The sequence below is a fragment of the Perna viridis genome, chromosome 2 (genome assembly GCF_037379345.1).
Source record: "Perna viridis isolate PV_CMFRI_1.1 ecotype Kerala chromosome 2, ASM3737934v1, whole genome shotgun sequence".
NCBI classification, from domain to species: domain Eukaryota; kingdom Metazoa; phylum Mollusca; class Bivalvia; order Mytilida; family Mytilidae; genus Perna; species Perna viridis.
The window spans coordinates 59851506-59872765 of record NC_142446.1 but is presented as its reverse complement, the minus strand read 5'-3'; the positions used below and the strand labels follow the sequence as shown (position 1 = coordinate 59872765).

At 32.3% G+C, this 21260-nt stretch overlaps 1 protein-coding gene across 5 annotated transcripts in view; it reads left to right on the top strand.

Annotated features, from left to right (window-relative positions):
* LOC148626291 (rap guanine nucleotide exchange factor 4-like) overlaps positions 1-21260 on the top strand; it is a 124771-nt gene that overhangs the window by 86161 nt on the left and 17350 nt on the right. For all 5 annotated transcript variants that reach the window (XM_088570174.1, XM_088570175.1, XM_088570176.1 and 2 more), the window contains 6 exons: positions 251-397; positions 5052-5149; positions 9564-9689; positions 13249-13427; positions 15236-15326; positions 20145-20283. In XM_088570174.1, coding sequence (XP_088426300.1) covers positions 251-397; positions 5052-5149; positions 9564-9689; positions 13249-13427; positions 15236-15326; positions 20145-20283 — 780 coding nt within the window. The remainder of the gene's footprint in view (positions 1-250; positions 398-5051; positions 5150-9563; positions 9690-13248; positions 13428-15235; positions 15327-20144; positions 20284-21260) is intronic.

Here is a 21260-nt window from a genome sequence, read left to right as displayed (position 1 = left end):
GGCTTCTTCTGGAGGGAATAATTACATACTTGGAATATGGCTTACACATGATGACTTATACAGTGTCTCCCCTTTCCAGCTTTCTAGATCATTTACTTCGTATTTTCGGAGCGACTTAGAATTTTTACATGTGAGGTATTGGGAAATATTTCGTTGCAGATTTTTCAGCACCAATTTGAAGGCATAATTAGATTTTGGTATATGGCTTAGGCATGATGACTTGTATTGTTCAAGTATAGTTTATTTTCAGATATATTTAAAGTGTACTGTGCAGATCATACCTACACTACCCTCAGAGATACAATGGACTGTTCTGTTCAACAAATAGTAGAACAGGCTAGCGATAAACTTTGTCTTGGTGATGACTTAGTCTTGTGTGAGGTCAAGTCCTCTGGAGGTAAGATGATCATTTCTTATGAAAGAAATTGTCAACTATACATTCAATGTTTTAATATGGTTAAGGAAGATATTATATATCCCCATCGTTGAAAAGAAGGATTTATTAATAGTATAATTTATTGGAGGAGTAATTCTCAAAGACCAAACATGGAAAACCGACATACACAACAAAGAACATTAAGTAACACAAAAATAATACATACAAAGTAACAAAAGCAAATGAGCAACTCAGACTCCACTAAAAACTGGGAACATGGACCAGGTGCACTAGTAGGGTAAGCGTCCTCTGCTTTTCTAGGAACACCCACTGAGTGGCTCATAAAAAGTAATATGTAAAGAATGAATAACTAAAATATGATCATGAGTGCCGAAGAACGTCTATAGATTTAACGAGTGTGCAGAACTTGTTCTGTGCACACGTTAAATCTCAATGGGTTCTTGGCATGAGTGATCATATTTTGGTTATTCACTATAACCAGTTGATTATCCTATTTATTATATACATTTTCTTCATTATTCGTTGCTATTTTCAACATAAATTTCAAATTATGTTAATGGCGGATTGATATTCATGAAGTGTTGTCACGTTTTGTGGTCTTTTGGCATGAGAAAGTTTGAAAATGAAATTAATGAATTTATTTCACAGTGTGAATTATAGAAAAAATTAACCCAGTGAACATTCAGTAAATCACTGCTATCTTTATAATAAACAGTGATCATGCCAAATTCCCTCTAACTGTTTGTCTGCAAGTGCCCCTCCATCCAATGTTTCCTTCCAGATTCTCTTCAACAACTGCATTGAATAGACTCTTTTGTATTAAGTTGATGAGCATGCTCTATAACACTCCATGAGGTAGGGCTTGGGTAGAACAAAAGAATTTTCCTTGCAAAAGTGTATATTGAGCATGCTCCATGCAATCTCATCAACTAACCCATAATTAACATGATAGGGTCTTTTGGATGAAACTTGCACATGATGCCAATGTGCACCTCCTATTTTGCACTTAAATCTAATTGACTTCGTTGTTTCTTGATACAATACTTGGACTTTGCGTTGTCCTAGGTGGACCACCTTCTTCCATCTGCAATTTCTCCCAAACGCTGATTGAATGGAATTGAATAGTGACACTTTCTTACATTCTCTAATTCAGGAAGGAGCTTTATTTTGCATGTTGTCTACAAAGGAAACATTTTATAGTAAAATTTTTCATAGATGTATAACCCATCAAACTTCTATGATTTTTCAAAAGTGTTGTTTGTTGGTGTTACAAATGTGATGTTGAATTAATACCATATATCAGATTACAAGTATCAGCTATTGGTTCCAATGATTCAATACAATTAATTGTGGGGTTATCCATAGACCTATCTCTTTATATATAGATATCCCTTACACATCTAAAACTATTCTTAGATTTAATCATTTTCTAGAATCCTATTCTCATATGACCTAAGGGCATTTATCTTGGGAAAACTTAATCCACAAAAATATTCATATACAGGCAAACAGATGTATCGATATATGAACTCACCATATTATAATGTGAATACAATTAAATTAACTTTTTGCAAAATATTTAAGAATTTCAAAGTCCTGAAACTTCCACTTGAATTAATTTCTCATAAAAAAACATATTCCACTGAAAAAACAGTGCTTCATTTGAATTGGCTGAACTTTGTGTTATTTGGTATTCTCAGGGTTTTCTTGTCCTAGCTAGTATTTCTCAGGCTTTGTACTTTTCCTACTTCTGTACTGAAAAACCACTGCAGTATTTTCTTGAATAAATGAACTCAATGTAAATAAAGGTGTCATCCCACTTGTCCTGCATTTGTTAATTACAGGTAAAATATAGGTGAAAATTTGTAGGACAAGTGGGAGGTATGTAGTTATTAATTACCTGTTAATTGCTTGTTTATCACAACAAAAGATCAAAGGGAGCTATCTATAGTCTGTTTTAAATTGTGTGAAAAGGTAGCCACATTCAAAAGGTAAAGTCTGTAAAATATATAAATAAAAGTCTAAAATTTTCATTTATGTATTTTGCATTTTGGTTTACGTTTTGTATGGAGTTACCATTATAATGCAATATTTTTCTTTGTAAACATGTAGGTTGCAAAAAATTACGCAAAATGTATCTCAATATTTTATTTCCTACATAAATATAACAATGAAAATAACAAATTTACATTTCACTACAAATATCATTTATAAGCACTAATACATCACATTGTTTTCATAAAATGTTCATTGTCACACAAAATGTTCATTATCACCTAACCAAGATGTATCAGATGAGAGGCGGCGTCAGCATACTGCACTACTGTCATCTCATTGTTGTGAAGTCTTTGTTTGAGTTGTTGCAGTCTGGTGTCTATATTGCGGTACTTTGCTTTTCGTGCTGGTAGTCCTCCGGCGGCAATCTGAATGATGTTTACTTCATTGACAGCTTGAATCTGTTTGATGTGTTTGATGAACGAGTAGATGTTTGGATGAGCAGTTTGTATGTTTCTTTATCTTTGAGTGCCATCCTTCCAAGTGATTTGTTGTTCTTGGTCCATCATGACTGAAGTGGTTCCAAATGTGGCGGTCTGACTCTACCCATTGTGTGGTTACATAGTCGGTAAACGGAACTGTGTCCATGTTCACATCAGCATTGTCTAGCTCGTTCAAGGCATTGAGCCATACATCTTCTACACTTTCTTGCGGTACAAGTGGTAATACAGCTGCTCTGCGTACTAGTGTTGTGATAGCATCAATGTCTCTGTATGCAATCTGTAGGCCTGTGTGTTGAGTCTTTCTCCTTAGATAAGTTCTAACAGCACATCTCCAGTAGACTCTCTCTTCACGTCATGATTTTATCTGGAAACGGTAGTTGTTGTAGACAAGACTTCGTCCACCCTTGGTGTTCTCTACGAATTCAACGTTTAACTGAGCATTAGCCATTTTGACTGATGAATTTTCCAATTTTCTCTATGCTTATATACATATACTGAACAGTATTCAAAGCCATGCTAATAAGATAATCATGTGAACATTACTTACTAATATGAATGAGAAAGGCCAAGCTCATTAAGAATATTAAAATAATTTTCAACTATTACCAAACTTATGAGAATTAAGCTAAAGTGATATACCAAGCTCATTATAATGACAACTTACTTGAAGATGTGCTTAATTATGATGATTATAAGATTCAATAAGTTATGATGATTAAGTAAATAAGTTAGCAACATTTTCTTTTTATTTATTTATATTTTTTAGAACTTTTGATCATATATATATAATATCTTATAACATTTATTTATGTAATATTTTTTTTTATTTTGATATATATAGTAAGTTTTTTAAATAACAAAAATAAATTATTATACATAATTTTTTTTTGTACATTAGTTAATACATTTTTTTAAAAATTATTGAATATCATTTTGCCTTTTTTGTTGTACTTTAGATTCATAGATTTATTGCCAATTAATGGAAAAGACTATAACACTACCAACACTTTATAAAAACATAATTATCTAATTAGTCAAAATAATTTTGCAGGACAAGTCGGATGTATGTTTTTTACAAATGTAGGACAAGTGGGTATAAACCTAAATAACTACCTCATACTCCCTGATATTTTGCTATGAAATACCACTTGACTTTCTTTCTGATTTCTAGTGTTAAAGAAGGCAATTGTAAATACATGTACCAAAAGCAAATATCTATATTTTAAAAAATGCTTGTTATTCCCTAGGCCAAAACAAAAAATAACATGTCTGTTTCCTGCTACCCTACCAACCCTATTTTTTGTGCCTTCCCTAAACATTTTATGGCCATTTTGGCTCAAGCATCTTTAAAGTCTAGATTGATTCCCTATTGACTCAATGTATAATGTTTGCGAAAAAAAAATTCCCTACCATGTTGGTAGCTGGAAACAAAACTTTTTTTTTTTTTGCCTTGTACACAAATGCAATGTTAAAGATATCTCAATAGAAAAGGATATAAATAAGTTACTGTGCAGGTCATTAATTTTAAAATTACAATTACCTTAAAATAAGATGAAATGTCTAATATAAGTTATATGCTCCCAGGTAACTGTCTATGGTTATTTAGACATTCAGTAGACTCTGTTGGAGGGTGAGGCATTAGCTTCACCCTCCAACAGATCTATTGAAGCCTTTATCTCCAACAGATCTATTGACTGTGTAAATAATCATAGACGGTTACAGGAACTTGTAACATTTTTGTATGACTTGTTTATCTATATTATGGGGAAATAAATTAATCTTTGTATTGAACAATATTTCATTGAAGTTTTTGTTTCAAAATCATTAGGTGGTAACTAGTTAAAATCTATTTTTGTCCAGGCAAATGTACACACTGACCAGTGAAGTGATCAAACTATCAATGTCACAACATTCAGGTCAAATTGTTTGAAAGTGCTATATTAGTCTCAACATCATTCTCATTGGTGGATAGATTTTCTTTTTATGGTCATTTGCATATTGTTCATTCAAATATTTTTACCAATGGTGGATAGATTTTCTTGTGTCATCCTCATTTGTATATTGCTGCTTTAATTGTTTGGACGAATGGTTTATCCAATCATGTGGTCAACAAAATGCAAAATAGTCTCATTATTTTTGTCTGTTTCGTTTTGCAGAAAGAGTTTTATTCAAGAAGCAAGAGATATGTGTGACTACAAGACTCAGTATAAATGGATACTTATTCATATCACCAAGAGAACACCTGGATGCTTTAGTGAGTTCTTAACTATGTTTTACTGAGCTCCACAAACAGTACTTGTCAACAAGAATTTGAAGGAACCAGTGACCCCCTTGCTGTATTGTTAGACTAATTTTTTATATGACCACACAAACATGTGTGGTAGTATAATGTTATGGCACTGTTGTTGTGATCATCGTCTACATTCTTCATCATTCATTATCCATAGACATTTAATGCTTGTGCATGAACTTAAGTGAACGTGCATGGGTCTTTTTTAATTGTACAAAAATGTGCCAAATGGTTAAGATTGATTTCAGGGGTTCTGACTTGATAGTTTAGAAATTGTTGGCTAAAATGGGACCCAAGAAAACCCTAACATTTTCCTTGTTTCCATGTAATAACTTGAGTAGAAGTATATGGAACTCTATGAAACTATTCCACAACATTTTACTACTATATTGAACTAAAATCAAAGTTGGATTGATTTTGTTGGTTATGACCCACACATACAATTGAGATGGGCCAATATAGATCAAGACTTTCCAAATTACTATGAAATAATTGTCAGTGGCCTGTATAATGAGGTCATAAAAGGTGCATTGAACCTGATGTACACTTATTCCAGATTGATTTAATGATGTTGAATCATATTTCTTCTCAAATATATAGAAATGAAATACTCTAATGGTAATTTAAGGTCATATTTCAGTAATTGAACACTATATAGGGATAACTATCTCTAAATGTATCGCCTGTATATATCTGAAATATTGCTGCTCAGGGGGGGGGGGGGGGGTTAAACCCCAATAATCAATCAATCTGTAAATGTAATGTCATGGTAGACAATTGTTGTTAATTCAAGGCTGTAAATTGGTTTTTTATGGGAGAAGCTGTCAAAGGAAGCTGGAGTATGTATATAACACAGACTAGAAATAATGAAAACATACTACTCATTGTCAAAATTGCACACCAAATATGAAACTGTAGACTTAGATTGGTTAGTAGATGAACAATGAGTATTTATTGTCCCATTTATAGTTTTACATGTACATCATGACTATTATGAGAAATCTTACATCCGCTACACTGATTAAAAAATTAAAACCCTGTTGACTAGTAGCTCTAAAGGCATTGAAAAAAATTATGTGTTCTCAATATTTTTTCTTTATTCTTATATGTAGTCAGTCTCTGTGCATTGTCAACCAGGCTGAAATTTCAAGCATTTTTAGAAATAAGTTTTATAAAAGTTGTAGGAGTATTTCTTGGGGTGAAGCTTTGCAGGTAAAATTTGCAAACATGAAGTTTTCATGTAAAAAATATATATACATATACACATAGATACATTTTTCCACTTTTTAGGATGAACAACATCACAACTGCTACCTTCTGATTCTACCACTGATACTAATGGTGTTAATTTTACAATCACCAACACATACACAAACACACACACTTATTCAGCCGATGTTTCGTAAGCAATTCCTGGAATAGGCCCAAAATCTTAGTGATTGAGATTCCATTAATTCATCAACTACTGAATGTATCTGCTAATAGCTGCAGAATCTGGTTTAGATCTTTATAAGTATCTAAAAGTATTGTCCACTACAAGTAAAATACAGTAATATTACTATATATTATTGTTGACATTATAACATTAGATTGAATTTGAATATGCACAAGAACTAAACACAAATAGATATTTCAAACTTAAAAATTTTAAGGTTTTCATCAAACAATAAGAAAGAAAGGTTGCCTCCAAAAAAGAAGAAAAATGTAGAACTTAAAGCCAGCTTAAGCCTGCAAACTATATATGTTACACTTACCTATATTACATATTTATACTAGTAAATGTCATTGTTTTTGAAAAATGATAAAGTTTTTGTTATTTTATTAATCACATGCTTATCCTTTTGGTTTTGCCTTCTTGTTCCATTTTGTTCATATAAAAAAGAAATTTGTCCTGAAGTTGGAGGAGGCAGTTGTCACTCTACCTCAATGAAATTTAGGGCATTAAAATTTGATGATTGACTGTGCCCGACTGTTGTAGCATCTCAGTCATATATCGAGTCAGGATTGTTAGTCACAGTATGTACTTGATCGTAACGTACTGCAATTCTGATTCACCAGACTTTACAGGAGTAATTGGACTTGGATTATTTCCTGAATATAACAGTATAGTGAAACTTAGTGGTTACAACTCCTCTGAGTAAATTTTGTTCAGATTTTTCGACTGCTGCAGGAGAACAATAGACTCTGCATTAATACAGTAGAGATGGCCACGCTTTCCATCTCCTACACCTCAAAATCTACCAAGTGCAATTGAATGAAAATATCAAGCATTCTTTGCTACTTGACACTATTTTGGATATTCAATATGAACAATATTTCAGGTTGTCTGTAGTAATTTTTAAACCATGATGGAGGGAGAATCATTAAATAAGCTTTGTTCACCCTAGAAATCTCACAGTATTTCTTGCTTGTTTATACTATCTTAAAGGAGTTGATTATAGTGTTTCTTTTAATGAATAGTCTTTATTTGAATCCTGCCCCGTGCAGGTCCAGGTGTTAAAAGAATAGGCCTGCAGCAGTGCTAAGCTTGTCGTAAAAGGCAACTAAATAGTGCTCAGAAACCTAGCCAGGGGCTAGGCAGTCTGCCCAGAAGAGCAACTGGGATGTGTGCCCCAGGTGGTGGAATGGGGTATCTCTGGCGTGTTACATGCTGGGGTTGACAGGCTACAATACGGAAAAACCTGACCGCAAACCATAGTGGTGCACCGTGTTAGGAAAGATGTCACGTTCCTCGCACAGTAAAGAACTCTGCTGTGGTATTCAATAGGAGTAGGAACCTTTGCGCTCCACCACAGGAGGCTACATTGCCTGACCCTACCCATCCCTCCCTTTTCTAGTGGCAATCAAAATTTGTCGACCCTACTATCCAGGTGTCCCATCCCTTTTTTCATTTCATCATCATTTCATGTTCATTTAATCATCCATTTCGTGTTCATCGTCTGAATATAGCTGAAATATTGCTGCTAGGACGTTAAACCCCAACAATCAATCAATCAATCAATTTATTTTAATCCCATTTTCTTGCCTGGGTGTTGATTGAATAGCCTCTTTTTCCATGGAGATAATTTGTAGTTTTGTTATAAATATATCTTTTATAAGTGTTATACCACTTCTAAGTTTGATATTCACAGTCATTAATTTTAATCCAATAAACCCTTTGTTTTAACTGTGAGGTTTTAACTGTGAGGTAGTCCAATAGCATGACTGACATGTACTTTTGTGAGGTAGGGTTTCAGAGAGAACAAAAGAATTTTCTTCCTGCAAGTGCATATTGAGCATGTTCTTTGATCAATCCTGAAGTTAACAAGAGAGGGTCTATGCTTTTGGAGTAGGCAGATAGTTTACAATACCTTATATTTTGAACAAATTAAATTTTCCCAAGCTGGCAAGTACTGCATAAGATCAAATGTAATGGGTTTTAATAATTTATGAATAAAAACAACCCCTTTGAGTTATGGAATTATAAAATAATACTTTATACTGATAGCCTGATCTATTAATGTTAGAGTTATTGCCCATATGCAATGTTTTTTTTTTCTTTCTATTTTTAATATTTTCTTTCAAAAATATTCTCCTCTGACACTACTAGACCAATTTGAACTTAAGTTGGTGTTAATATTTCATAGGGTGTTCTGCATAAAGTTGATTCTTGGATTTTTGATCCATCGTTAAACATGGCCACTGTCACTAAAAATAGAACATATGGGTCAGACAGAAATTGTTTACATCAATCTCCAAAACCGTTTAGCCCTATTCTGAAATGGGGTAAAGTGTTCAGCATGTCAGCATAATGAGATCTGTCTGTGGTCAAATTTTCGTGTTAATTTGTGAAGCCATGTTGAGTTATCACCCTTCATCAAAATCTTTTTGCTATTTTTATGTTATTAAACAAATTTCTCCTCAGAAACTACTGGACAGAAATCAATAAAAACCAATTTGAATGTTCTATAGGCTTGAATATTAGGAATTTTTATCCAAGAAAAACATGGCCACTTTTACAAAAATAGAATGTTGCTTATCAAGCCAGGTGAGTGATTCAGCCTCTATGGAGCCTCTAGTTTATTTTTGGTTTAATTTAAAAAAAAAAAATTCATAGAAAAATCCATACCTGTATGTTTAATATTGGAATATTTCTTGCCAATTTTGGTAACAAAAAAAGGGTTTTTTAAAATACCGTATTTTAAAAATTTTCCATCTGATTTTATTGGTTATTTTGTAAATTATTTGTATCTTTTTAATACCTCTTAAGATGTGTTCTTATCAAGTATCCACGGATCTCTGATCTTGATCTAGTTTCTGTATTTCTGTTTTTGCCTGACTGTTGATGTTTGCCTGACTTAAGAATGAAGCAAGTCTCTCTTTCCATTCATTTTCGAAGACACCATTACCAGAACAAGAAGGACCCACATCTGGCACAGCTAGCACAATAGAATTGATGAGTACTAAAGAAATAGCATACCACATGACACTATTTGATTGGGACTTATTCTGTTGTCTTCAAGAGGTAAAATATATTGTTATTTAGATTATGCTTATTCCATGAAGCATCTTTTTTGGCCATCTTTTAAATTTATATTGAAATAAGTGTTTTCATAAGCAAAAGATCTTGCAAACAGTGTTAAATGTTTATCTTGAAACTATTTTAAAAGAATTTTCGACAGAAATAAAAGCAAAAAATAAAAAAATTATCTAGAAAAAAACCACTGTCTAGGGGAAAACAATTTGCATGAAATAGTTTTTTTGAGTTAACAATAAAAGAAGTTTGGTGACCCCTGTTATCCTTTGTTTAACATTTAATGGCAATCAAATTCAAAGATGTATCAAGCTAGAATGGAGTGTCCATACTTGTTCAGGGTTAAACATCTGCAATTGTATCAAACAGCACCCTGTTAAGCATTTCATTTTGAAGTAAAATTCTGAAGTATGTTCATCAATGTCATTCATTTAAAAATTTAGAAAAATTATAGTCAAAAGATAGTACTAGGAAGTACAATCTACCTATATAATGAAAAGAACAAAATCAGTTCCTTTTGTGTCATACTGTTTTCTTGCAATTTAAGGTGAGAAAATTTTGTGCATTTTTTTCACCATTGAAGATACTAGGTACAAGGTCACAAATAACCCCATTTTTGCTTCACCTGCAACAAAAGCTGTAGAAGGTGAGACAAAGGTATTGTGTTTCCGGTGTTGGCATCTGCTTCAGTGTTGCTGTCCAGTGCTACATTAAAATTTGATGTTAAATTTCCTAATTAGGTCACATTAATATAAACCATTTTATCTAGGTCAATCTTATTTGGTATGCAATTGCATCAGCATCACTTCTGTACAATTCCATATTACTTTCAATCCTTACTACTTTGGCATAGTTGTTCTTTGGGGTGAAGCATAATGAAAATTTTCCGAACAGATTTCTCAGCTTTTACTGGAGTGAATGCTTACTTGGTATATGTAAACGTATTAATTTTTGCAATTTTTGCTATTTTTGCGGTTGCCTCAAAAACGAGAAAAATAGTACCGTGAAAATATTTCACATTACCAAGTCTTTTGACTGTTATAATCATAGTTTCCACAATTTTGAATAGAAACATCGTTTTATGTAAGGGTCATATCATTCAATGCAACCAAGTATGAATTTATACTAACTCTATCATAAAAACGTATACAGTTAAAGCATGTGGGTTATAATTTCTAAATTCATGATCTTGTTTACATGGTGATTTTTATCAATGGCCATAGAGTACCTGTCACATCAAAGAATACAAATAAATGCTGTGCAAACATTCTATTCACAAAAAGAAAAAAATGTAAGTGTCAAACACACACTGCAGTTAATCATAGTCCGAATTCCTCTGACCCTGCAACCCTCCTTTTTTATATTTTGAATACCTGACATATCAATACCCAAGACTATTGAAAAACTTTATTTTCTTTAACCTTGAAAACTGTGATAATTAATATCAACAAACTTGTTGACTTTTCATAAACCGCGAAAATTAATATGTAATTTGGATTTACACCATGTCTCCTCTTTTTAGGTTTGTTTCTCATCTACTTCCTGCTAAGCAATCAACTTTTAGTTTTTTGGATGATTCTAAATGAAAATTTTTAAACTGATTTCTCAGATTCTACTGGAGGGAATGCTTAGATATTTGGTATATTGCTTTTGTGTGATGACTTGTACCGTTTCTCCTCTTTGAGGTTTTTTCGCTCATTTACTTCCTGTTGAATGTATGACTTAGAAGTTATTTCAGTCATGTGTAATGAAAGTTTTGGTAACATATTTCTCAGCTTTTAATTGATGCATTTCTTAGATATTTGGTATATTACTTTTACATGATGACTTGTAATGTGCATCCCTTTTCCAGATTTGTTGTTTTCTACTTCCTGTTACCTAAGATAGTTGAGTGGGGTTGTTCTTAGTGTGCAACATCTTGTTTAATTTATTTTTGTTGTACAAAATGTATACATTCTCTGTGATATTAGATTATTTTAACAATCAGAGGAAGAATTGCATAGTTTTTTAGCAAGAGTGCCTCCCTTGTTCAATGAAAAATCTAAAAGTTTTCCAAGTCTTCAGTTTTCTTCTATGGATATTAAGGATATATCCCTGCAAGTTTCCAGGTTTGCTATCTTTTTGTATGGAATGTGGCTTTCCATATGTCCTTCCATCATTCCATCCATCCACAATTGGTTTCCAGAGCCTAAGTTTTGAATGCCTGCAAGTGCATGGAATTTCACCAAACTTGAACAGTTGAAGGCCTTGGCTTATAAGGTAACAAAAAGCCTATTTATTTTGAGGTCAATAGGTCAAAGGTCAATGTTACACATTCTTAACAAAATAAAATTTTGGAGCCAAAAATTGGTTTGCAGAGAATAACTTTTGAATGCCTGAATGGCATTTCACCATATTTGGACTGTTGAAGGCTTATGAGGTAAGGAAGACACCTATTGATTTTGAGGTCAAGATCACACAGACTTAATGAAATAAAATTTTGGAGCTGAAAATTGGTTTCTGGAGTGTAACTTTTGAACACTTTCATAGACTTTTACCAAACTTGGACAGTTGAAGGCTTATGAGGTGAGGAAGACACCTACATGTATAAATTTTTGGGTCAAAGGTCAAGGTCACACAGACTTAACAGAATAGAATTTTGAAGCCAAAAATTGGTTTCTGTGGCATACATATTGAACACAATACATTTTCACCAAACTTACATAGTTGAAGGCTTGTGAGGTAAGGAAGACATCTATTTCTTATTGGATCAGTAATTCAAAGGTCAAGGTCACACTTACTTAATAGGTAAAGAAGATAGCTGATATGGAGAGTCAGATAATTATTGCTTAATATGATTAATATCTAAAATTACGTAATTATATTAATTATTTATTACAAATAAATGCAGAAGAATGGCTTTATTCTCCAAAACAGTATATTATACCTACATAAAACAGTTGATAACTTTATATTATGACATAATTTCATGTTAACTGAAGTAGTAAGCCAATCAGATGTGTCTATCTATTGTTACTTCTTGCATGGGTCATAATTAAGAGAGAAAACTATCATTAAAGTTCAAGGTCATAGGCTCAACATCATCCAAAATTCTTCAAATGATCTTTCCACAATAATATTCTATGAAGATTTACTTTGGTTGTGGGGCTCTTGTTTAAATTTAATATTCATTAAGTACTTTCAGAGCATAATGAAGGCTGTACTTTTTGTGTTGGACTATTTTAGCTTATTGTCTATTTTGTTTAATTGTTGGTCTATTACCCCAATGATTACCAATAATATTTACATGATTGTTGTATTTACAGAACTGTGCTGGCAAAACTGTAATGGCTGCAGATTTTTTGAAGTGTGCTTATTTTTTAGTATATTATCAGTCAGTCTGAAAATGCAGAAATATTTTCTCTGAGCTACATCAGTATTAGTTAACTGCCAAAATAAGAACCAGCAAAGATTTTTGTATACTTTTTGGCCTAAAAATTGACAGATTATATACAACCACAAAAAACAATCCAAACATAGTATCAATTTTATGAATTTATTTTGTTTTCAGTATGAGTTGATCTATAAAGTATTTGGCTCACATCAGTTTAAGAAGATTACAGCCAACCTGGAACTTTTTCTAAGAAGATTTAATGAAGTTCAATACTGGATTGTTACAGAAATGTTACTTACACAAAATGTCAGTAAACGAGTCATGTTACTAAGAAAGTTCATTAAACTTGCTGCTCAGTAAGTATTTTGCAAGAAATGTGTTATTAATGTCAAGATCAGGGAATCATCATTCAAAAATAATACTACATCAAATGCACTAATTATACCCTATCAATTATGTTACATTCCTGACTCACAGAAATATCCTGGGCCCTTAAACTTTAAAACTGGCAATAAAGCTTTTTTAAATAATGCATATTTTCAATTCATTTGAGGCAAATTTTGAAGCAAGACAAACTTTAGCCATTTGTGTTCCTGTCCCATTTTGCATTAACATAATATGGTGACAAGATCCTTCCATGTTTCCACTCATGATCTAGGATTTTGATTAAAGGTGTAGGGACTTAAATGGGGTATGATTTCATTATTCAGCTAGCATATTAGGGTTTTTGCTAAAGCTAAATTCTAGGACAATAGGAATCAAATTTTTCTTTATATAATCCTGAAACCAAAATTTTGGACTATGGGATACCCGAATGGGACAGAATGATTAATGGACATTACAGCTCGCCAGAATATGAAAATATAAATATAATGACAGCAATCATAAAGTTTCATAACAAAATGTCCTATATAACTGGCTTTACAATAATAGGGCATTAGGCATCGTATAGTTTGATTATTTATATAGCTCGCCTGAAAGAGGTCTCAGTGAGTTTATATTTCATCACTTTTAGTCTGTAGTTCAGAAACTACAAGTAAATTCCATGTTATTGATTTAAATTAAACTCGGAAGGAATGAAAGAGTAATCAAGGGAACCAAGGTTATAGGGGTAATCAAAAGAATGTAATCCAGGGACAAAGACCCGACATGGAAAACAGACATACACAACAAAGAACATAAAGTAACTAAAATCATACATACAAAGTAACAAAAGCAAATGAGCAACTCAGACTACGCTAAAAACTGGGAGCATGGACCAGGTGCACCGGTAGGGTAAGCGTCCTCTGCTTTTCTAGAAACACCCGCTGAGTTGCACATACAAGTCAAGTCCGGGGTAGACAAACAAGGAAAGGAAAACTATGACCCGTTAAATAAATCAGATTTCATGGTGCAGATGGATACACCATAACGATCCACGAGTTCATGATGACGACCATAAAACTTCTGTAGTGATGACTTCAATCTTGTAGCAACATAACCCTGTTCCAGAAGCCTATTTGTTAGAGTTCTAGTGCAATACAAAAAGTCTGCATAGTTTCGGCAAGCTCTGGCATAACATATGAGTTGTGATATGAACAATCCATATGCAGGTGCTGAAGGGATGTTGCCACAGATGAAAGGAAATTTGACAATTCTGAATGAAAAGTCATCACATTTGTCATAAAGTTTGGTCAATAGTTTTGATTTATGACATAGTATTAACAATTCACCTGATTAAACCAGATTGCCATGTACTAGAGGTTATATTATAAGATAAGCCAATTGTCAAAGATCAGTTCTTCACAGGTTCAAGTGGTTTGAAAATTGAGAGGCTCGGTAACATCAATGCTGTCTTAAACTGAACAACTTCGTATGTTGCTAAAGTGACTAAACAGATGGCTGCAGCTGCTTAATGTTGCCATTAGATTTGTATGGGAAAACACATATTACAGAATATCTCTGCTAATGCTTAGTAAAGGTTTAGAAGGCAGGATTGATGTAAGTGTGGTAGGAACCTCAATAATAAAACTACTTTTACTTCACACAATGGAATGATATGGCCCACAATTTTTCCAAGTGAACATTACTGGCTCTTTTAGGCTTTTAGTTTACTATATACATTTTTGTTATTATTTTCTCTCTCTCTCTTTATTTAAAGAATGTATACATTTTTATACTTCAGCTGCAGAGAGTACCAGAATTTAAACTCATTTTTTGCTATTGTTATGGGTTTAAGTAACATTGCTGTTAGTCGTCTTTCTCAAACCTGGGAGGTGAGTTTATAGTGACAATTGTGTAAATCATTTTATTTTAATTGTTGAAATTGTAGTTGTTACTATTTCATATATATGTACTCATTCATTCAATTTTATCAGCATAATATTTATTCGTACTAAGTTAAGAAAATGAAAAAGTCATGTTAAAATACTAAAACTGATAATAAAGTATGCTATGAAATAGTTCACAGCCCTGTTAATTAATAAATTTTCACAGTAATGTATCATAACCAGGGTATCTCAACTTTTTTTTTCACTGACCAAAAACTACTTCATTATACACTATTGAGCTTAGGAAAGTGTTTTTAGATGTAATACTGAACTTTTTTTGTAAACTCAGTACTTTTTGTTTCTATGTGAACATACTTTCTTGTGATTCCGAAGGAGTTGTTGTCATAAGGAGTTATTGATACCACTATATTATATTTATGTTAGCATACTTCAAATAGTAGATTACCCTGTTGAATTTTGTGACTTCTCTGTTGACTTTTTTCCTGGTATGGTTCTTTGGATTTTGAAATAGGTATCTGGCTATTAGTAGGGGTGCTTGACTGGGTCTTTATCTTTGGATAGTTGATTTAATTTATTGAATGGACTTACTAGCTTCATTCATTGATTGTTTTTGTTCTTTAGATTGTGTTATTGAACTACATTTCTAACTTATCTACCTACTTATTAAGGGAAAGTTGTCGGTCTTTTGATAAATCTGATTTTCATTTCATTTCTTGTAATGACTACAATACTTTTTTCAGTACATTTATTAGACATGATCAATGCATTGTGTATACAGATAGTTTGATGGTATTCCAATGAGGACTTATTGTGCTCCTCTCATAGTCAATTTGTTCCTCTACTGTTACAAATCACAGTTCATGGCTAAACTCTTTATAGATCCTTCAAAACATGATCTGTTGCATGAATTAATAGTACTTTTGGATATCTTGATGATATTTCGGCCTTAAATAATCCTAATTTCAAAAACTATGTTCAAGATACCTACACAATAGAATTTCTTGATTTATATATTATACTAGAAAATGGCAGCCTTCATACAAAAATTTATGACATAAGAGACGATTTTGATTTCCCTATTGTTATTTTTTCATCCAAAACACCTTCCTACAGTATGTTTTGCTCGTATTTGTAATACGTGTCAGATTTTAATGAATGCAACAGGTTCCTCACAGAAAAACTTCTACACCAGGGGTACCTATTTCTCAAACTTCTAAAAACATTTTCTAAGCTTTTTCACAGTTACAAAAGTTTGATACAAAAATATAATAGCACTTGTAGGTTCTTAATTAAAAATGGTGTTGCTCACCCATTTTTTTATGGAAATATAAAGCACATTCTTTAAAAAAAAAAATCCATTGGATTTATTTGTAAAGGATATGATTTTCAAATCATTGTCTATTCTTTGAACTACAGATATGCAGCCCCTAATTGCAACTATACAGAAAAACTTAGTCATTTTTAAGTATTGCACTGCATCTAATCTTACCTGTTTAGTACTTGACGTTACTATAACAAATCCAGTCTACTGGAGTTGTAGTGACCAATTGTTTCTAATGCTGGTAATTTGGATGGTATTGTCATTCTTTAATACGTCAAAAGCTAGCTTTCAGTATCTGTTACGTTCTTTAATTGGATATTTTATTATTTTTGGCGCAAAGTCAAATGGGCTAAGTCATAAATTCACCGTAGTTCTCTATTACAATTTTTAATCACATCACTATCCTGAGAGTGTGTTTAAATTACTATATACAGCTTTTATTAAAGTTTAGATGCCCATTTCTGGAGAGGTAAGATTTAGTTTATCCTCTACTGGAAGTGGATGAGTTTGATAAGGATTTTTTTCTAATCATAATACACTTCAGTATTTACTGACTTTGCTCTTGTATTTATTCATTGGCTTGTCTTATACAAAACACTTTTTTTTTAGTTTTAGTCTATATTTAATTTAATAAAAATGCTGTTGAATTATGTCGTATATTGGAGGTACATGAATATCCTTAGTTAATTTATGATAAATGTCAAAATTTTGATTGAACTCATTTTTACTATATTTTATTTCTTTTGAAACTTTTTGCCCTGCTTGTTTATTATTTCACAATTTATTGCTTTGTGATGTTAAGTTCACAATCAAATTCAAAATTTTCAACAAATAATTTATGAATGAAGCATGTTTTTGGTGATTTTTTGTTGCTTTCGTCTAATTTTGTTGATTTTGGATGTTTATACACTATTTCCAAGTTGTCTGCTGCACTTGCAGCATGATACATGTACTTGGTTAGAAATGAATGATGTCGCCCTAATGTCATTGTTGGTCGTTAGTGTGTTCTCATGTTATTATTTGACTTCTTGAGTTTATTTTGAAGGAGTGTCATTCTTCTGTTACCATGGACTTTATTAGTTCTGTTGTTGGGACCTTTCAGGGCTTACGTAAAGGTGTGTTTGCACATATTGAAGTGCGTCTGGTGATCTGGTTAAGTATTTACTATTATTATAGGGGTTATGTGATGTTGTATTTCACCATATATGTTTCTTTTTCAATTCTTTTCTCCTTTTTGATTGGCACTCCCTATAAGCCTTCTGTTTTCAGATTTTTGTCATTGGCATTCTACATTACTTAATAATTAAAAATGTAATCTATGTAACCTTGGATAATAATCTATGTTACCTTTCTTCAACAGGTTTGAGTGAGAATAAAAGTATGATATGACAGTATTAATGTTATAACACATTCATTGTATAATCAGGTGGGAACACCTTCAAATTATCTGATTTCTCAGCTTCATTCTTTGTGAAAAGCTATTTCTAATCATCTTCCAAAGATAACAAAGAAGATTTTTTCAAATTGCTGAAATTTTTTATTGACAACATAGTTGTCCAGTGTGGTTTGATGGTCAGCATTCCAATGGGAAATAAATACTCACTGACTTATTTGTTCACTCTTATGTGGCTGGCTTTATTGCTGATCTGATCTAACGGAACGAGCATCGTTTATCCAGATATTTTCATCTCAGTTTCTGCTATATGGATGACGTATTATCTGTAAACAATCCTAGCTTCAGGGATTTACCCCCACAGAACTTGATATAAAGGATTCTACAGACACTATGAAGTTAGCCTCATATCTTAACCTACATTTAGAGATCGATTGTAAAGGAAAGAAAACTATTGAACAAACTATACAATCAACACTATGACTTTTCATTCTGTTTTGTCAACTTTCTTTCATCTGTGGCAATATCCCTTCAGTACCTGCATACAGAGTTTTCACATCACAATTCATACTTTATGCCAGAGCTTGCTGTAACTATGCAAACTTTTTGTACCATACTAGACTTTTTACAATTAGGCTTCTGGAACAGGGTTATGTTACTACAAGATTGAAGTCATCACTACAGAATTTTTTTTCTGCACCACGAGAACTGATTTGTTCAATGTGTCAAAGTCTTACTTTCCTCTTTCGTTTCCCCTGCGCTTGACTTTTATGAGCAACTTGGCGGAAGTATCTAGAAAAAGCAGAGAATGCTTACCCTACCAGTGAACCTAGTCCATGCTTCCAGTTTTTAGTAGAGTGTGAATTGCTCATTTACTTTTGTCTCTTTGTTTGTATTATTTTGGTTATTTTATGTATTTTGTTGGGTTTGTCTGTTTTCCCTATCTGGTCTTTGTTCCTTGAGTGTGCTCTTTTAATTTCCCGTAGAATATTGGTTCCCTTGTTATTCTTTCTGTTGGAGGGAATGCTCAGATATCTGGCATATTGTTTTGCTAATGAGTTTTATTGTGTCTCCTCTTTTCAGAATAGTCACTCCTCTAATTTCTGTTTACCATATGACTTCATAATTTTTTAGGTGTTGCTTAATGGCAATTTATAACAGACTTCTCAGCTTTTATTAGAGAGAATGCCTAGACTTTTGTATAATGACTTGTACCATGCCTCCCCTTTTCAAGTTTGTTGCTTGTCTAATTCCTGTTTAACGTAGGACTTTGTATTTATTAACATAATGTGTAATGGAAATTCTCGTAACATTTTTCTCAGCTTTCATATGCTTGGATATTTGCATAATGAGTTGTACCTTGCCTCCCCTTCCCAGGTTCATAACTTTTCTACTTCTTGTTTATCATAGATGGTTGTGTGGGGGTATTCTGAGCACAATGTGGCGTGCAACATCTGGTTTATTTCTACTAATGAAATTAGTATGTTTGAATTTTTGTGCCCTGACAGCATTTACTGTAACAGAAATGACATCAAACATTTAAAGCCTAACAAAGACAGTGAAATTACATTCATATTTTAGTGTTTCATCACTTTTCATGAAATGGAAAAATATGAAGAAAATGAAACGTTGATATAAGGTAATCGATTAAGATGGATTTTTGAATGTATGTAATAACAATAAAGGAAAATGACTGGATGTACAACTAAAATAGACAAAATGTGGATTATGGCCTAAAAAATATTTTTTCCACCTTTTTAGGGTATGGAATTTTTTATGCAACTACTAAAACTTTTTTAATGTCAGTTATTACAATTTTTTTAACGGTATTTTACCTCAAGTTTTAATATATTAGACTTTATTCTTATAATAGTTTGACATGAGAAAACCTTAAAATTTTTATTACTCTAAAATTATATTGCTATGTGATAAACTAATACAACTTCAACGTAAGTCAATAAATCTCCTTGAAGTAGTGCAACATTGATCAGTATCATTGGTACTGTAATCATAAATGTTGCCTTTAGAATATGTCATGCATAAACTTGTAATAATCATGAAACTTATAATCATTTATTTTTTATAATAGAAGCTCCCAGGCAAATTCAAGAAAATGTTTGCTGATTTTGAAACACTGATGGACCCATCAAGGAATCATAGGGTTTACAGATTGACAGTTACCAAACTTTCAGCACCTATCATACCATTTATGCCATTACTGATGAAAGGTATGCATTTTTCTTATCCATAAAAAACACTTCATATTACTATCTAGATTCTGATATTTTCTTAAACGTCTATATGCACATTCATATTATAGGATTATTGCATGAATATTTGTTTATTATGGACTTGTAATGAAGTCAATACATTATATATGGACCTGTTCAGATTATATTGACGAAGGATGAAGTCTGAGGTCAGTATAATCTAACAGATCCATATATAACGTATTGACAAAGTGAAAGTCCTTAATTTATATATTACATATGTAAATAATGTATTTTCTTTTTGTCTGCTTTGTCTTTGGCGCTTCCACCATGATTGGCAGAGATAAACTACAGAACAGAACAATTTATATCCAGATCTAAATTTAGAAGTATAGCATCAATATACATATTAAAAGAAACATAGCGTCAATATATTTAAAAATAGAAATAATGCTTCATGTACATGTAACCTTGATGTGTCAAACTTGAAACTGTTGAAATCTCGGATAACTCAAACTAATTTCAAAGTCCCAGCAAAACTGCCTTACTCAAATACAATTTTACCTTGGATGACTCAAACTCTGATAATCAAAATCTCGGATAACTCGAGGTTTTCAATCAGTTCCCTTGGTAGGACTTCAAGGTTAATTAATCCTGATGTTTCAGAGTCAACTAATTTGTATGAAAACTGATTGCTTTATTACAAACCATGATCAAAGTGTGTTTTCACAGCAATTAGCATGGCTTTTGAAATTTTTTGTTGACACTCTCAATGGCTTGATTAATCCAAAACAGCACCAGTACTGGAAAAAACGAACTTTATTTACTGTGAAAGTACTAAAGTTCATGAGGTACTAATTTTCGTGATTTTCGTGGGTAGGTCAAACCACGAATTTTGGTTTTCAATGAATAGAAAATTTCCATTAATGTGTATACTGAAAACTTCAAAATCACAAATTCAAGAATCCATGAACTTCCTTCATCCACGAAAATTG